At 43.0% G+C, this 16,296-nt stretch overlaps 4 protein-coding genes across 5 annotated transcripts; 3 read left to right on the top strand and 1 right to left on the bottom strand.

Annotated features, from left to right (window-relative positions):
- Window positions 1-74: 74 nt before the first annotated feature.
- Window positions 75-6,077, top strand: LOC129720209 (dynein axonemal light chain 1-like). Of its 2 annotated transcripts, XR_008727245.1 has the most exons (3): window positions 75-250; window positions 312-954; window positions 5,793-6,077. XR_008727245.1 is itself a non-coding variant. In XM_055671664.1 (2 exons), exons 1-2 carry the CDS (start codon window positions 96-98, stop codon window positions 766-768), a joined length of 612 nt encoding a protein of 203 aa, XP_055527639.1. In that variant the 5' UTR covers window positions 75-95; the 3' UTR covers window positions 769-1,066. The 2 variants fall into 2 exon arrangements, 1 of the variants encoding a protein (XP_055527639.1); XM_055671664.1 differs by lacking the exon at window positions 5,793-6,077 and having other exon boundaries at window positions 312-1,066.
- LOC129720203 (vacuolar protein sorting-associated protein 26C) lies at window positions 782-8,094 on the bottom strand. Its single transcript, XM_055671655.1, has 4 exons — window positions 7,875-8,094; window positions 1,705-1,785; window positions 963-1,641; window positions 782-898 (listed from the first exon to the last, which is right to left on the bottom strand). The coding sequence occupies exons 1-4, from the start codon at window positions 7,929-7,931 to the stop codon at window positions 813-815; spliced, it is 903 nt and encodes a 300-aa protein (XP_055527630.1). The 5' UTR covers window positions 7,932-8,094; the 3' UTR covers window positions 782-812.
- Window positions 8,095-8,187: 93 nt separating this feature from the next.
- LOC129720193 (zinc finger protein ZPR1) lies at window positions 8,188-10,019 on the top strand. The gene is made up of 2 exons (XM_055671640.1): window positions 8,188-8,425; window positions 8,500-10,019. The coding sequence occupies exons 1-2, from the start codon at window positions 8,315-8,317 to the stop codon at window positions 9,793-9,795; spliced, it is 1,407 nt and encodes a 468-aa protein (XP_055527615.1). The 5' UTR covers window positions 8,188-8,314; the 3' UTR covers window positions 9,796-10,019.
- Window positions 10,020-12,405: 2,386 nt separating this feature from the next.
- LOC129720183 (uncharacterized) lies at window positions 12,406-15,818 on the top strand. Its single transcript, XM_055671624.1, has 5 exons — window positions 12,406-12,633; window positions 12,816-12,982; window positions 13,035-14,555; window positions 14,620-15,089; window positions 15,152-15,818. Exons 1-5 carry the CDS (start codon window positions 12,502-12,504, stop codon window positions 15,589-15,591), a joined length of 2,730 nt encoding a protein of 909 aa, XP_055527599.1. The 5' UTR covers window positions 12,406-12,501; the 3' UTR covers window positions 15,592-15,818.
- The last annotated feature ends 478 nt before the right edge of the window (window positions 15,819-16,296 follow it).

Genomic DNA, 16,296 nt, shown 5'->3' on the forward strand with positions numbered 1-16,296 from the left:
GATTTAACGTAAATTAACGATGTTTCCATAGAGACAGAACAACAAGGTTGTCACGCTGTTTAGACTCCACTGTTTGTTCGTTACGCAAACTAAACATGAATGCGAAAGCAACCACAATAAAAGAAGCCCTCAAACGTCTAGAGGATCGCTCTAAAACCAATCCCTGTGATGAGAAGGAGATAGATTTGTGCTTCCAGTGGCCACCGATTGAGAAATTGGACACCACACTTTCCACTTTGGTTGCATGCGAGTAAGTTACATTGGAGATGTTAAAAGCTTCGCTAAATAAAGCAAAAATTAACCACCCGCAGGAAGCTGTCCCTCTCAACAAACATGATCGACAAAATCTTCGGCCTCAGTGGGATGAAAAACTTGCGCGTCCTTTCGCTGGGAAGAAACTACATCAAAGCCATATCCGGTCTTGAGGGAGTCAGCGACACCCTGGAGGAGCTGTGGGTCAGCTATAATCTAATCGAAAAGCTAAAGGGCATAAATGTGCTGAAGCGGCTGAAGGTTCTGTACATGAGCAACAATCTGGTGAAGGACTGGGTTGAGTTTAATCGTCTGGCAGATCTGCCGATGCTGGAGGATTTACTTTTCGCCGGCAATCCGCTCGTCGAGTCAATGGAGGAAAGCGTATGGCGGACGGAAGCTAGCAAACGATTACTATCGCTTAGAAAGCTAGACGGAGAGACGGTTATACGCGAGGAAACCGAGAACCAGCCGCAGCTGGCACCCGGAGCTCCAGATAAGGCAATTTCCGGATAAATATTTAACTTGATTTTTAGTGAAAATATATTTTAGGATGCAAACTAAGCCGTTCTGTTCAGTAAAATCTGAAAATTTTCCGTCACCAGATAATCGTCGCCAAAAACAACCACTAAGTTCACCTCAAATTCTAAAATTTAAACAAATTATTACTCTCGATGGTTCTACGACATCAATGCTTATTAGGTACTTACCGACTTTGAAATTCTTCGTAATCAACGTAGGACATGTGAACAACCGCGGGAAAGTGATGTAAATCGGAATCGGAATCTTCGGGCAAACATTTCCGTCCGCAATCTGAATGTTTTGTATCTCGGTGGCGTCACGGGCGTAGCCTTCAGCGCAGCCGCATGTTTCGACTCGTACAAGTTGAATTTCGATCGACTTTATCGGCACTTCGGTGTGGTGCACCGTTAAGCTGCCCGTGAAGGGTTGTGTAACGCAAGATTCCGTCGAATCGAGAACTCCGGTGATGAGAAACCTTGGAATGGCGATCCGTTCCTTCGCTGATTTTTGTAATGTCTCGGGACTGATCGAAAAGTTAACTTCGGACTTCTTCTCCGGAGCTCGAGTTGGCCGATATTGAATGATGAATTGCTGTGTTTTGGTGGCCGTTTTAGCGAGAAAGCTACGCTTAACTTCGCATTTCAGCATGTAGGTGATGTTAACGAAAACGCCGTGGTAGGTTTCGTATAGAATTTTCGGCTCTTTCGGACAAATCAAGGGAAGCTCGAAGGGAATTTCTGTCGTTCCGGCCGGCAGTTTACCAGATGGAGCCAGATCACTGTGCTGGTTGAGAAGCGAGATGGGTTTCACTGAATTGTACAGGGCTTCGAATATTCCGACGTTTTTATTGCTAATCGAGAGATTGACCTGCAAAGGAGAGACGTTATTCGAGAGTCATGCAAATGTGTCCTCCCAGGAAGGATATCTTACCAGTCCTTCAAGAGACAAAACAATGCCTTCATGCTTAATCTCAGAAGAGCAAACAATCTGCAGTACTCCGCTAATAGTTTCCTGTTTTGGAGAATAAGTGTTATTTATTAGCCAAACTATTATTAATGAAAGCTGAAAGAACAGTTTTGATTTTACAATTTCAGATTTATAGATATACTAAATATTGAGCCATTTCAAATGAATTTTGAAAATTCACGATGTTTGAAATTTCCGCATTTTTTACCAATTAAAAGTTATAGGTTCCGGCAGTTGAGTTGCTACATTACTTCAACAGTCATTATCACGTCACATACAAAACTGCGTTGGACGACCCCTTGTCGCTTTATTTACATTGTGTTTTAGGTGTCGAGGAAAAATGGATCTCGAACAAAAGTTCTGTGGTTTTCTCGTTTCGAGCTAGAAAACGTCAGAGGGACATACTTTGTGAGCTGTCACATTAACACGTCTGCAGAAGGTCCGTATGCCGTAGTCAGAGGATACCTGGAGACCAGAAGTACCGAGAGACCATGCGCTGTTGACACCTACCGTGGAAAAAATCGCCAAGAGGCGCCTTAAGCAAGATCCTCGACGTAGTACTACTATATTGGCGAAGGATTTCAACGTAACTGATCGAAGTCTTTTTCGGATCCTGAGAAATACACTTCAGACCAAGTTCTACAAGATTCAGAAGATTCAAGACCTTTCGATGAGGTAGCAACAAGAACGTGTAAAAGGTGTGTCTACCGACGAGAAACTCCTCACCGCACAACAGTTTGTGAACAAGCTCAACGACAGAGTTTGGTTATTGTAATATAATAGTCAAGTAAGCCTTGATTGAGAAAAGTGGAAACCTGAGAGTGGAAACGACAAGAACGTCAACGCCATCGCCTATCATCCAAAGTCTGCTAGCAAGTAGAAGATTCCGAAAACATCCTACTGGTTATGTGGAGACCCATACGATGTCAAGGAGTGCTCTTATCAAAACCGTTATTGCAGTAAGTGCAAGAAAAAGGGTCACATGGAAGGCTATTGTTCCTCCGCTGAGCAGAAGTCATCACAACCGGTCGACAAGCCAAGGAAAAAGGACACGGTCAAGTCCAAAGGCATCTTATTGGTTAAAAAAGTCGACCACTCAAAGAAACGAAAGTTTATCAAGTCTCAACGGCTTCCCGGTCCAGTTGCAACTCGACTGTGCGACGGACATCACAATAATCTTCGAGCAACAAGCAATGGTGGGACAAAGATTGCACCGAGATGAAAAAAGGTCTAAAAGCATCATACATAGCATTCAGGGATGGTAGTTCAATTGAGCTTTATGATCAGTTTAGGGAGCTGGAAATAAAACAGTCTAAGCTGCACAAACTGAAAAAAAGATTATACTGGCAAAATTTCATAAGCACGTTACCCAGAGATCCTTCTATGAGCTATCTCTGGAATACGGCCCGAAAAATGCGCAATAGGTTCGACAGTAATGAGGCTAATGAATACTCTGAACGTTGGATCTATGATTTCGCGAAAAAGGTATGCCCAGACGCTGTCCCATCACAGCAAAAATTCAGCGATACAACGGCCATTAAAGAACCATAATTTACCATGTTGGAGTTTTCAATTGCCCTCGCGTCTTGCAAGAACAAGGCTCCAGGACCGGACAGGATCAAATTTAATTTGATGAAAAACCTGCCGGACTCGGCCAAGATACGATTTCTTAAACTGTTTAATAAGCTTATCAGGAACAATATGATCCCGAAAGCTTGGAGACAGGTTAAGATTATCGCAATCAAAAAACCAGATAAACCTGCCGCGGATTACCGCTCGTACAGGCCGATTGCGATGCTCTCATGCATAAGCAAATTGCTTGAAAAAATTATCCTGCGTAGACTTGACAACTGGGCAGAAACAACTAACCAACTATCAGAGACCCAGTTCGGCTTTCGTAGGGGCAAGAGCCCTAACGATTGCCTGGCATTGCTAGCCACAGAAGCGGAAATGGCTCTTGGCAGCAAACAACAAATGACCTCGGTTTTCCTGGATATCACAGGCGCATTTGATTCAGTTTCAATCGAAGTTCTTTCCGAGAAACTGCATCAAAGAGGATTCTCCCCTATATTGACAAACTTTTTGATCAACCTGCTGTCTGAAAAGCATTTACTTTTCAACCACGGTTCTTCAATAATAACACGAACAAGCTACATGGGTCTCCCCCAAGGCTCCTGTCTGAGTCCGCTGTTGTACAACTTTTACATCAGTGACATCGACACATGCTTGACGGACGACTGCACAATGTGCCAGTTAGCTGACGACTGCGTAGTATCAGTCACGGCGTCTCTGGCTGTAGATATGAAAAACAGCCTGCAAAATACGCTAGATAATCTGACTAGTCGGGCCAGTTGTCTTGGAACTGAGTTCTCTCTTGAAAAAACGGAGATGGTAGTCTTTTCAAAAAAGCGACCACCACGCCGTTCGGAGCTAGTTCTGTCCGGAAGACCCATCACTCAGTCACCTAGCTTTAAATATCTCGGAGTATGGTATGACTCTAAGTGCACATGGGAAAAACATGTTAATTACCTGAAACAAAGATGCCAACCGAGGATCAATTTTCTTCGGATGGTAACAGGAACATCATGGGGAGCCCATCCAGAGGATTTGATACGACTCTACCAAACCACGATTTTGCCCGTAATAGAATACGGCAGTATATGCTTCAGAGGTGTCGCAGCTTCGCACATGCTGAAGCTAGAGAGGATACAATACCGTTGTTTGCGTATCGCTATAGGATGTATGCAATCGACACATACCATGTCTCTAGAGGTCATAGCTGGAATGCTACCACTCAAAGAGAGGCTGTCTGAGTCAGCTTTTCGTTTCCTCATTGGATCGGAAATAGCAAATCCAATACTTATTGCGAACTACGAGAAATGTTTGGAAGTTGTTCAGAAACCCTGTATGTCAGTATACCAGCGGTTCTTGACCATGGAGATAAACCCTTCGGTTGTTGCTCCATCCCGTGAGTTTTCAACATCGCTCAACAATTCTTCTGTTGTGTTTGATTTGACGATGAAACAAGAAATCCATGGAATTCCCGAACACCTTAAACCAACAGTTGTGCCATCAATATTTTCGGCAAAATTCGGCCACCTCCCAGAACAGAACTCCTTTTTCACGGACGGATCTGCGATGGATGGACAATCCTGATATGGCGTTTTTAACACAGATCATCACATATCCCGCCAACTGGCACAGCCTTGCACCATATATGTAGCTGAATTAGCTGCCATACACAATTCGCTGCGAATTATCGAGCTCAAGACACCAGGCAATTATTTCATTTTCTCGGACAGCCTCAGTTCTATAGAAGCTCTCCGATCGATTAAACCGGTCAAGCACCCGTCCTATTTCCTTCCGGATATTAGACGGAAATTAGAAGTGCTGGTTAATCGGTCCTTTATTATCTACTTTGTGTAGGTCCCCTCTCATTGCTCAATTGGCAACGAAGAAGCTGATTTATTAGCGAAAAGGGGTGCCATAGAAGGAGATATATTTGATAGACCGATCACCTATACCGAGTATTTTCACCTGCCTCGACAACTGGCCCTGGCAAATTGGCAGGAAAAATGGGATAAAGGCGATGGATGCACTCGATTTCGCCCAAAGTGTCTACAAAAGCTTGGTTCAAAGGGTTAGATTTAACTCGAGATTTCATTCCAGTTATTTCGCGCCTAATGTCCAATCACTATGTTGCAAACGCACACCTTTATCGAATAAACTTAGTCGATAGTAATCTGTGCGAATGTGGAGGGTACGAAGATATTGATCATATAGTCTTCGTATGCCCTAAGTACCACAGAGCAAGAACCAAGCTTATTGATTCTCTCCGAAAACATAAAGTGACGTTTACAATGCAAGTACGGGATGCGCTTGCTAGCCGCAACCCCGCGCTTGTAATACCTATTTATGACTTTTTAAGAGATATCAGGTATCGAATTTGATTATCTCCTTGCTTCTTCTTCTTATTTTTCCAACACAACCTCCATCAAAAAGTTTCACACTAATTCTGTTCCTTCTCTTTTTTCTTTCATTGATCTTTTTAGAGACACATGAATCATCGCTTCTTACTGAGAGACATGATCCACCGAACATAGATATAAGTTTTGATTTCTAAGAGATAAGGAACAATCACACCTCAACGAATAGTATTAAGAATTGATATTTACTCATACAGAGAAGAACTTTAATTGTTATTGTTAGCCGTAGGTTTAAATGATTTGTATTATTAAATTATATTTATGAAAGAGAAAAGATGAGAGGGTTTTTACGCCTGTTTGAGGAGGAACAGTCGGGATACAGACTCTACTCAAGCTGGCTTCTCCCTACTCCAAAAGATATTCGGCCCCGTTATGCTTTGTGGTTGGGCCTAAATAAATATTAGTTTAAAAAAAACGTTGGGAAACGTTTGGCCAATCACCAATTGACTCAAGAGACTGAAGTTGTAGATGTCATTGCATCAAAAGGCCGAGTTTATGTTTCAAGCAAACCGGATCACAACCCTTCGTTTCAATTCGATCTCTGGTCAGTTCCGTTCAACACACTGATCCAGTCCGTACAGCAGAAGTTCGAGTCCTTGGTAGAGAAGCTCCGTTCCAGATTTCCTGATGTTTTTCGAAGTTTCCTTGGTCGTTGCATCAAAGCACAAGTGAAACTGTACCTCAAACCCGATTCACGCCCTGTGTATTGTCCAAAGAGACCGGTGGCCAACGATGTTCTTCCCAAAATTGACGCCGAATTACTTATCATGTTCGCTTCACCCCACAGCAAACATAAAACAGCATTTTCACAGGGAACGCATTAACTATTTCCGAATCTTGTGCTTTCGAAAATTCGAAGTGGTGACTCGAAGTCGGCCATTTTTGGATTCAATAATGTTTCACCTTAAATAATCGAAAAAGCAAGTTTTTCTTCATAAATTATCGATTAATGATCATTACGATGTTACCATATCGATGAATAATAGAAACCAGAATTGACACTTTAATATTTCTTTATTGATTAACAAAAAAAGAGAAACCGGCGCACTGTTTAAAAAAATGGGCGAAATTTTGCTGAAAGCGAGCAGACAAATTGATGCAGACTATCTTTCCAGGGTTAACTATCACTCTGAAAAATACGCACGTAAAATCCACCCGAAAAATCACGTAAGTGACAGACCTTAAGAAAATCTGCCATTTTACGTGACGTTAGTAATTTTTTCACCTAAATTTCACGTACGATTCACTGTCAATTCACGTACAATCGGTAAATGGTTTCAGTGCGTTGGTATTTGTGTTTTTTTTTAACTTTATTAGTGTTAGTGCGGCTGTGGTTTGACGTTTCCGACAACGATATTTAGGTGAATTTTTAGTATGCAAAAAAAGTCATTGTGGCGGACAAAGGACTCCTGAGCTGCTCCAGTTAAATCAATATTGGAAAACACGCAATGTTAGTAGTCAGAATAATATTCATATTAACAAAAAACATATAAATCTTTTGAATTTTCAGTTGGTAAAATCTTTCCGGAACGATTGCAATCGTCAACTGTCAGTTTCGAGCAGAACACCTCCAGTACCAGCTGCGGATGAACAGCTGGCAATCGTTCCGGCCAGTCCTGTTTCTCTTCTATCGGAAATGTCGATTCGGGACAAGTAATTATTTTTTGATATTGGGAAATAAATTTTATTTATCATATGCGGCGTGTATTCTATTTACTTAAAGATCACGTGGATTCCATCTAGAACACGCAAAAAGTACGTGAAAATCATGTGGGGTTTATGCGCTTAATTTATGGTTCACCTAAATATCACGTAAAAAGGTACGTACACACTGACACATGGTCGGCTTTCGAGAAACCGGCAAAAGTTACGTGAAAAAAGGTGGATGAGAATCAGTCACTTTTTCCTGTAAATTTTACGTGCATTTTTTTCAGAGTGTATAAAAGACCCTCAACTCTTTTCAGGGTGCCAATCAAGAATACAGAAAGTACTAAAATGATAAATTTAATATTAATCCCATCCGTTCTATCAAGCCTGCATAATGAACATATTGGGTAAACTTATTTTACATCAAAATGTTTCAATCCTGTGCTACAGTTTGATCATAATTTTCGCAGAGTGCTGTTTACATTAGTTTTACGTACTCACCCCTTCAAAATAGATTTTATTGCCACGCCTGAGTTTGATATCCAAATTTACTGACATTTTATATCCTTTCTAGAGCTACTGAAAAGAACAAATCACCTCTAGTTTTGTAACATTTTTCGTAATTTTTGTTCCAGTTTTAATTATTATGTTCCGGTTTTTGTTTTGTTTTTATGATTTCTGCTGTTTTCTGATAGAACTCTGTGAACGAGTTCTCTCTCATTTAATCAATCAAATTCGATTTTAGACCAGTGTTCCCAAGGCTGAACAATTCTTATTGCATTATTCTCGATTTCTCTCGTTCGCTTCCAGAAACGTCAGTAAAAAGCCATCACTAACACATGAACAAAATCCCATTGGAGAAGCCATGTGTTTTTAAACCGAACAAAAACAGCGCAGGAAAATAATCTTCGCAATAGTTTTGTAACAAGGTTTTAAGAAAAATGACTACAGAAACGGAAACGACACCAGTCTTTCTGAAGCTTAACGTAGAAGAAGAACCCGAACTTGGGGTGACGGAAATCGAATCGATGTGCGTAAATTGTTATGAGAATGTAAGTAGTTCTATTAAAAATTACGCAGTACGCACCATGCTGGAAGTGAACGTAACTTTGAAACTCCTACACAGGGCATCACGCGTCTTCTGCTAACGCACATCCCATTCTACAAGGATGTAGTGATAATGTCCTTCTCCTGTGAACAGTGTGGCTTCGAGAATAACGAAATCCAACCAGGCGGTGAGATTGCTGCGCGTGGAATTCGCATTACGGCCACAATAAGCCAGCTGGAAGACTTGAACCGGCGCGTGGTAAAATCGGACTTCTCCAGTGTTCGGATAGAGGAACTGGATTTCGAAATTTCCGCTCAGTCGCAGAAGGGAGAAGTTACTACGGTCGAGGGTATCATCGATCGGGCAGTGCGCGGTTTGGAGCAGGATCAGTCGGTCCGCCGGATACAGCACCCGGAGGCGGCCGACCAGATAGATGCATTTGCTGAGAAACTCAAGCAGCTGAAAGATATGGCCAAACCTTTCACGATAATTGTCGAAGACATTTCGGGGAATAGCTTCGTGGAGAATCCATTCGTGCCCAATCCAGATCCGAGTTTGAGTATATCGCACTTCAAGAGAACTAAGGAGCAAAATCACTTGCTGGGTATTTTCAATCACGATGAGGTGGATGACTCGTTTTCTAGCAAGTCGGCAGTTGTTCCAGAAGAGGAGGACAAATTGCTCAAACCGATTGCCGAAGATGCTTGGCCTCTGGAAGAGCTGCACGGAGAAGTTCTGCAGTTTCAAACAAACTGTCCGGAGTGTGCCGCATCGTGTGTGACAAATATGAAGCTAACAAAGATTCCCCACTTCAAGGAGGTTGTCATTATGGCCACGGTTTGCGATAATTGTGGTTCCAGAACGAACGAAGTCAAACCAGGCGGAGGAATCGAAGAGCAGGGAGTCAAAATCGAGGTAACCGTTCGGGGAAAGGTTGACTTTTCGCGTGATGTACTCGAGTCGGAATCGTGCAAACTGTATATCCGCGAACTGGAATGCGAGGTGGGAGGCGGTGCACTTGGCGGACGTTTTACCACAATCGAAGGTTTACTGACGGCGATGAAAGAACAGCTGGTGGAGAGTACCGGCATGTTTATGGATTCCAACGACGAAAAGACGAAGAACAGGATGGATGTATTCTTTGGCCACCTGGATGCCGCTATCGAGGGCAGTAAGCAGCTGACGATTGTGCTGGACGATCCGACGGGGAACAGCTACGTGCAGTCGCTGAACGATGATGGGACGCCGGATGAGGCACTACGAATAATAAAATATCATCGATCGCACGAGCAGAACGAAGAACTCGGGTTGAATGATATGAAAACGGAAAACTACGAGGAGGACAGCGTTAACGACAAGAAGAATGAAAATTAGAACTTGGTATTTTTGACGTTGGACTAACGTCTATATCGAAGTTAGGCACCTGAATTTGAAAATCTAGTAATTCAACCGGGGAAAACCAGGGAAAAGTGGTCAGGTTTTGAGCGCTTATATATCAGTCATTTCTTTTCAGAATTTCGAGGTTTTGGCATCAACCGATCAGAAATTCTTTTACGGTTGAATTTATGTAACAAAAATAACCTATTGTTCGAGATACACTATTGAAAAATTGATAAATCACATCGATTGTCTAAATCATACCGAGCAACCAATCACCACCTCTCTTCACAAGCACAGTCGACACTAACGGATACAACCGATCTGACTTTGTAAACAGTCTCACAGCTTTCAACCAATAACGAGCTCGCTTTCGGTAGCTGCAACAGGTGTTTCAACACCGTTTTAAAATGCTTCTTTTATCATTACCACTGAACAGATTCTAAACACCAATGGCTTGATTGATAGGGGAAATATTGCGCAAGATTGTCACATAATAATTTAAATATGTTTTCGATACTAAACTAGTTAAAAGTTGTGTTAAAAGTCGTGCACATTCAACCAATCACAAGCTCGCTTCTTGTTTGCTCGCGGATGGATTTTTGCTTTGGGCTATATAATAGCCTGTGTCGTCTCATAGCAAGTGGAAGGCCTCATCAGTTAACAAGTGGAAGGCCACCAGGCCGGTCTTGTATAATCAGCAGCGGTGGCTGATTCCAGCGGCCAAACTGAGCTGCAGCAGAACCAGAGCGGTGGTATCAGGCAGCAGCGGCGGAGGTAGTGGGCAGCTGCATTTCTTCATTCAGTTCGGTTCTCCTTCGATCTGAGTTAGACCCCACCAGCGGTAATCCAATTCAGATATCGTTGGGTGAAAACTGCACGAAACTGCCAGAACTGCCAGAAACTGCACGAGCCAGCACCGCCACTAGGAAAGCTACCGCCATTTAGTGTGTGTGCAGTGTGCACATATAGCGTATGTGCATCTGTATTGCTATGACATTTGCGATGATAGGGATGGCGCTGTTGCGTGTGTATGGCTAGCTATAGCGTGTGTAAGACACTAGCATGTGTAGAATATTATGGCTATTGCGTGTATATCTTCAGCGTGTGTACGGATAATTATAGCTTGTGTGTGGATAGCTGCTGCGTGTGTAATGATTAGTTATAGCGTATGTATGGATAGTAATAGCACATGGTTGGATAGCTTATGCGTGTGTATAGATAGTTGTATCGGATGTATGGAAAGGAATAGCGTGTGTATGGATAGCTTCGGCATGTGTGTATAAAAAACTATAGCTACAGCGTGTGTATGAATAGTTTCAACGCGTGTTTAGATAGTTATAGCATGTGTGTGAATAACTATAGCGGGTGTTTATCGAAGATTATTATTGTCATTGAAAATATTAAAATGTCTTAACGAACACAGTTGTGAATTTGATTTTACAGCAGCGTTTTAACTTCTTCAGCCAGTCTTAATTCATTTAAAAAAAATTACTACCTATGAATGATCAACACTTATTTACTAGAAATTTGATTTAGATCAAAACGGGTTCTTTTGAGTATCATAAATTATTGGTAAAAAAGGTTGCAAGTTTTCTCAATGAGCATTCATTAAATTTTCGTTTTTGTTTCTCGGTGCGCGGTTTTGATTTTGTTTCTCGCACACAGAGAAAGAAACAAACTTGTCGCTATCGTGAAAAATAACAAAACAATTAGAAATGCTCTAAATCACAACTGAAGAAGTTAAGATATTATCCTGTCACTCGCCCAAACCTTGATAACAACTACCAAAAAACGTGTGATTGAGCTCTTGCTGTATTGAGTTATTGAACCAAACGTTTTTGTTTTTCAAATACATGAAGTTATATGCTGGGCTGGAACTAACCTAGCATGAGTTTTATCGATTAAATGTCAAACAATTTTCAAATTTAAAATTTTCGTTTGAATCGTTCTGGGCTCCAATTTCAGATAGTTTCGTAAAGTTTGCTTTTTGCTTAGATAGGAAAATTTTACCAATTCGCTCAATTAAATGATTGTCTTGGCAGTGCAGCAAACAAAGGGTTGATTCGAATATGTATGAAATGACAGCGATTAAATAAAAGATATCCATTCTTTTAGTATATATTATTATTTATAACGTTTTAACGTCTCAGCATTCAGAAATGCACTGTTAGATAAAATTGCAGCAAACACTAGAGTTGCAATTCTCACTATTATTTGTTTTAATGGAATATAAGAATACCGTAGTCCAACGTCATGCGGTCGTGTCTTGAATACCACCCTCCTACTTTTTTTTTTCAATTAAGGTTTGATTATCATGCAAAGCGCAACTATACAACTTAAATTGCTAATAAAACGGTTTTCCTAATTAGCTAAAAATAGACTTTATTTAATTTAGTTTAATTTCCCTGGCTTCCTGTGTCCTGTTACATTGAATCGACTTTATTTACATTCGGTCAGGATGAGAGCAATCTTAAATCGGGGAATGTGTGTGCGTGTATTCTAATGTTTTCACAAAGTGGTATAAATGATGACAACCCAGCGTCGAAGTACATACTACCCGTGCAGCCGTGTGTGTTGGTGAGTGGAACGGTTTCTCAATCAGCCTGCTTTTCGCGTGTGCACACAACTCTACCGAAAGGAAAGCACTAACAAGCTGCAGCAGTACATAGCACCAGGAGGCTTAACGCAGGAAAAAATGTAATGCGAAAAATGGCTGAATCGAAAAGATCTACAACAACATCATCCTCGTCCAGTAGCAGCAAGTCGCGAAAATCGCGCAGTGAGTTGATTCGCACCGTCGTCGGCAGTTATCTGAAGCAGCGCAACTACGTGGTAAGTGATCGGAAATAATGTTCCCTTTGCGAGGCAGTGTGCGACTGGTGGAGCAACAACAGTTTGGTTCTCAGTTATGTTGAGGTTAACCTAGAATTTGTAGCCTTGCGCGTATCAGGAAAAGGAGGCCTGTCGTCTCCCATTGCTGCACCTGACCTTTCGCTGTTGATGTTTCGTTGCAGGTGAATGACCTCTACCGAAAATCAGATTTGATATTAACGCAATCCGCCGAACAAATCGTAATGAACACTGCCATCAAGAACGAAATTTCCAAGGCAAATAGTTTCCTGTTTTCCAACATTTTCTGCCTAAACAACAATCCAGCTCAGGTTGATCAGCATTTTGTCAAGTAAGTTTCACATTCCCTAACAAAGTGGTCCACTATAAAATCCCTTTTTTAGACTATGCAACTTTATTAAGTGCCAACCGGAGCAGGTTCGGTACGAACTATCGGAGCTAGTTCACCCTTTACTTTGCCATTTGTACATCGAAATGTTGAAAGGGCGCGACTGGCGTCCGGCAATCGAATTCCTGCGTAAGCATGCTCCCCTGTTAGGCCGTATAGAACCTTCATCGGCACCGACTGGCAATTCCCCTCTGATTATGAACCAGAAAATTAACGGCACCGTCGAAGATCAGCAGACGGGTGGCATCCCGGCTGCCACCGTGCAGCATGCGGCGATTGTATATTCGACGTCGACGACAGCCGTGGCCACTGTCAGTACCGATGCCGCTGCTCTCAAGCTGGAATCGTTCAAACAGTTAATCAGCAAACTGTCCCAAGTCACCCGCATTCAGGATCTGGAGAATGACCAACTCACGCTGCAGTTCCGTTCCTGTCAGTATGAAATTCGCCTGTGTCAGGCGGCTGTTACCGCACTGCGTCGATATTTGGCCAAGTACGGCCATTCGCTGATACTGCAAATCCTGCGTAATTGGTTCTACTTTGACACCAGCGACGACAAGGATTTTTCCGACTATAGCCCTGACATGGTGGCACCGAAACAGTCGAAGAAACCTCGTCTTGTAGCTGCCAACGGGTCGGAATTGATCAACGGAAGCATTGCTATGGAGCTGGACGGTGCGGATGCTCCAGAACCGGAGTACAACTTTTCCGAACATACAGAGTCGGAAAACATTAAATACTTACTACGGAATGGTTTTAGTCATAGTTTTATGTGCTACAAAATTCGTCAGCTCAGTGCTGAAAGTTTTGAGGCGGACGGCAGCGGGTTGGAGAATCGCGGGCGATCGGCCGAACTTTCGACAATGGATATGGATGACGATGATGATGAGGATGATACCACGGGATATATGCCGTCACTCGAGGACCTACCTGCTAAGCTGGAGGATGGATCTTTTCCAGATGGTAACGAGCCGCACCTGGCGGATGACATTGGAGGTTTGTTTCGCAAAATGACTTCAGTGGAGCGGTTGCGGAAGCTACGCGAATGCCAGCAAAAGTTGTCTCAGTATCAGGCGCCGCTTTGTATCTATCAGGTGGAGAACGTTGACGAACGGTTAACTTCAGTGGCAATCGATCCGGACAGTTGCCACCTGGCCAGTGGTTTCGAAGATTCTTCCATTCTTATATGGTCCGTTAGCCGAAGTACGCAGCTTGGCCATAAGCCGTACGCTACGCTTCGGGATCGGCGCTGCAGCTGGAATGTGACTTCCTGTGATAGTAGGTTTAGTGAGGACGACGAAGAGGATGGGGATAATGACTTTAGCATGAGAACGGAAGAAACCACTTCGGAGTACGAAAGTGCGGGGAACTCAAGTGGCTTGAGGAACTTGTTTTGTACCAAATCACGGGCGGAGATCGAAAGGTTGAACAAGCTGTTGCCCGTTTACAGCAGACGACAAAGTAAACGCGAACGGTGGAAGCATTTTATGGAGCGTCGGTGCAGCGAAAATGTTTAGTAAGTTTACTGAAACCAATTTGATGTTGCTAACCTATTACAATTAACTCTTTACACTCATCAGTACCGAAACTGGCGGACTAGCATTGCGCGGTCATTCGAACGCCGTGACCGATCTCCTCTTTTCCGGTCACAATCCACTGTTGCTGAGCGTTTCGCGGGATCGAACGATGCGCGCATGGCACGCGTCCGACTACAACTGCCGGGCGGTCTACCGAGGTCACAATCATCCTCTCTGGTGCGTTGCGGAGAGCCCTACCGGGCTGTATTTGGCCACCGGGTCGCGGGACACGACGGCGCGTCTGTGGTCCACCGACCGCGAGTTTCCCCTGCAGATTTATGTTGGTCATACGCAGGACGTGGACACGGTTGCTTTCCATCCGAATGGCAATTACCTGGCTACCGGATCGACTGACCTGACCGTGCGGCTGTGGTGTGTCTCCAGTGGGAAGTTGTTTCGTATCTTTACCGATTGTCGACAGCCGATCCAAACGATTTGCTTCAGTCCGGACGGAAAGTACCTCGCGGCCGGTGGTATGTTGTATAATGTTTTTTTCCGTTTCTTTAATGAAACATTAACTAACACATTTCAACAGGTGAAGAACACCGAGTTCGGATCTTCGATCTAGCCGCCGGTTCACAACTAACCGAATTGCGCGATCACACGTCAGCAGTGACCTGCGTCAGTTGGAGTCCGAACAGTCGCCAGTTGGTATCGGCCGGTGCCGATGGCACAGTACGTATTTGGGATGCCATTCGAATGGTTTCAACTACTTCCACATCCAGTGGCAGTACGTCAACTGGTGGCAGCCAGCATAATACAATTAATAGTCCTAACGCTGTGGCCAATGTCGCCGCCGGCAACAACAATGGAATCAGCGTAAGCAATCATACGAACCAGAAAAGTTCCAATCCCAGTGGATCTTCGTCGTCAAGCAATAATCTCCTGCTGGCCTATTCGACTGGTTGCCGACGAATTTACCGGTTGCACTTCAATCACCTCAACGGAAGTCTCGGTTGCATAGGCAGCAGCTAAAACGCATGCATGTTAAGTATTATTTATTGCTATTGTTTTTTCGTCCCCATCCTGCTCTTCCCCTTTTTCAATATACTCAAGAGTGTTCCGTTGTTGAACCCGTCGCGCCAGCGCGTTTAGTTTAAATTAGGTTCCCTAGCCAGAGAACGAGAGAAGCAATGCAATGCGGAAGAGTTGCGAGCGAATATAATAAACACTTCTGCATCTACTGAATGTTGCAAACTTAACCCGGTTGAGAGAGAAAAAAAGCTAACGTAGCTGAACATATCACAGCCCGCAGGAGGTCCTACCGTGGACTACAAGTCGTTTATTCAGTTTATTACGTACCATATTCAAAACGTGATACACGACTTCGGAGAAATGAAGATCTAAACCGTCTGAGTAGTGATGTCCGATTACTTCTCGATTAATCGAGTTAATCGATTATTTGCGGAAATATTCGATTAATTTTTAATCGGTTAACCGACTTTTCGATTATTGAATAACCGAATAGTTGACCCCGATTATTGTTCGATTATAGTTTAACTTTGTCCAAAAATGGGGAAATTGGTGATGCCAGAAGCATCAAGATACAAAAACATCAACCATATGGTTGGATTACCCGGGGAGTTACGGCAGTATTTGCATGGCGATTTGGCACCAAGAAATTCTGACCCAATTATAGTATGGAACCGAATTCAAGGACAGATTCCAACGCTTTATAAA

The sequence above is a fragment of the Wyeomyia smithii genome, chromosome 1, assembly GCF_029784165.1.
Source record: "Wyeomyia smithii strain HCP4-BCI-WySm-NY-G18 chromosome 1, ASM2978416v1, whole genome shotgun sequence".
NCBI lineage: Eukaryota > Metazoa > Arthropoda > Insecta > Diptera > Culicidae > Wyeomyia > Wyeomyia smithii.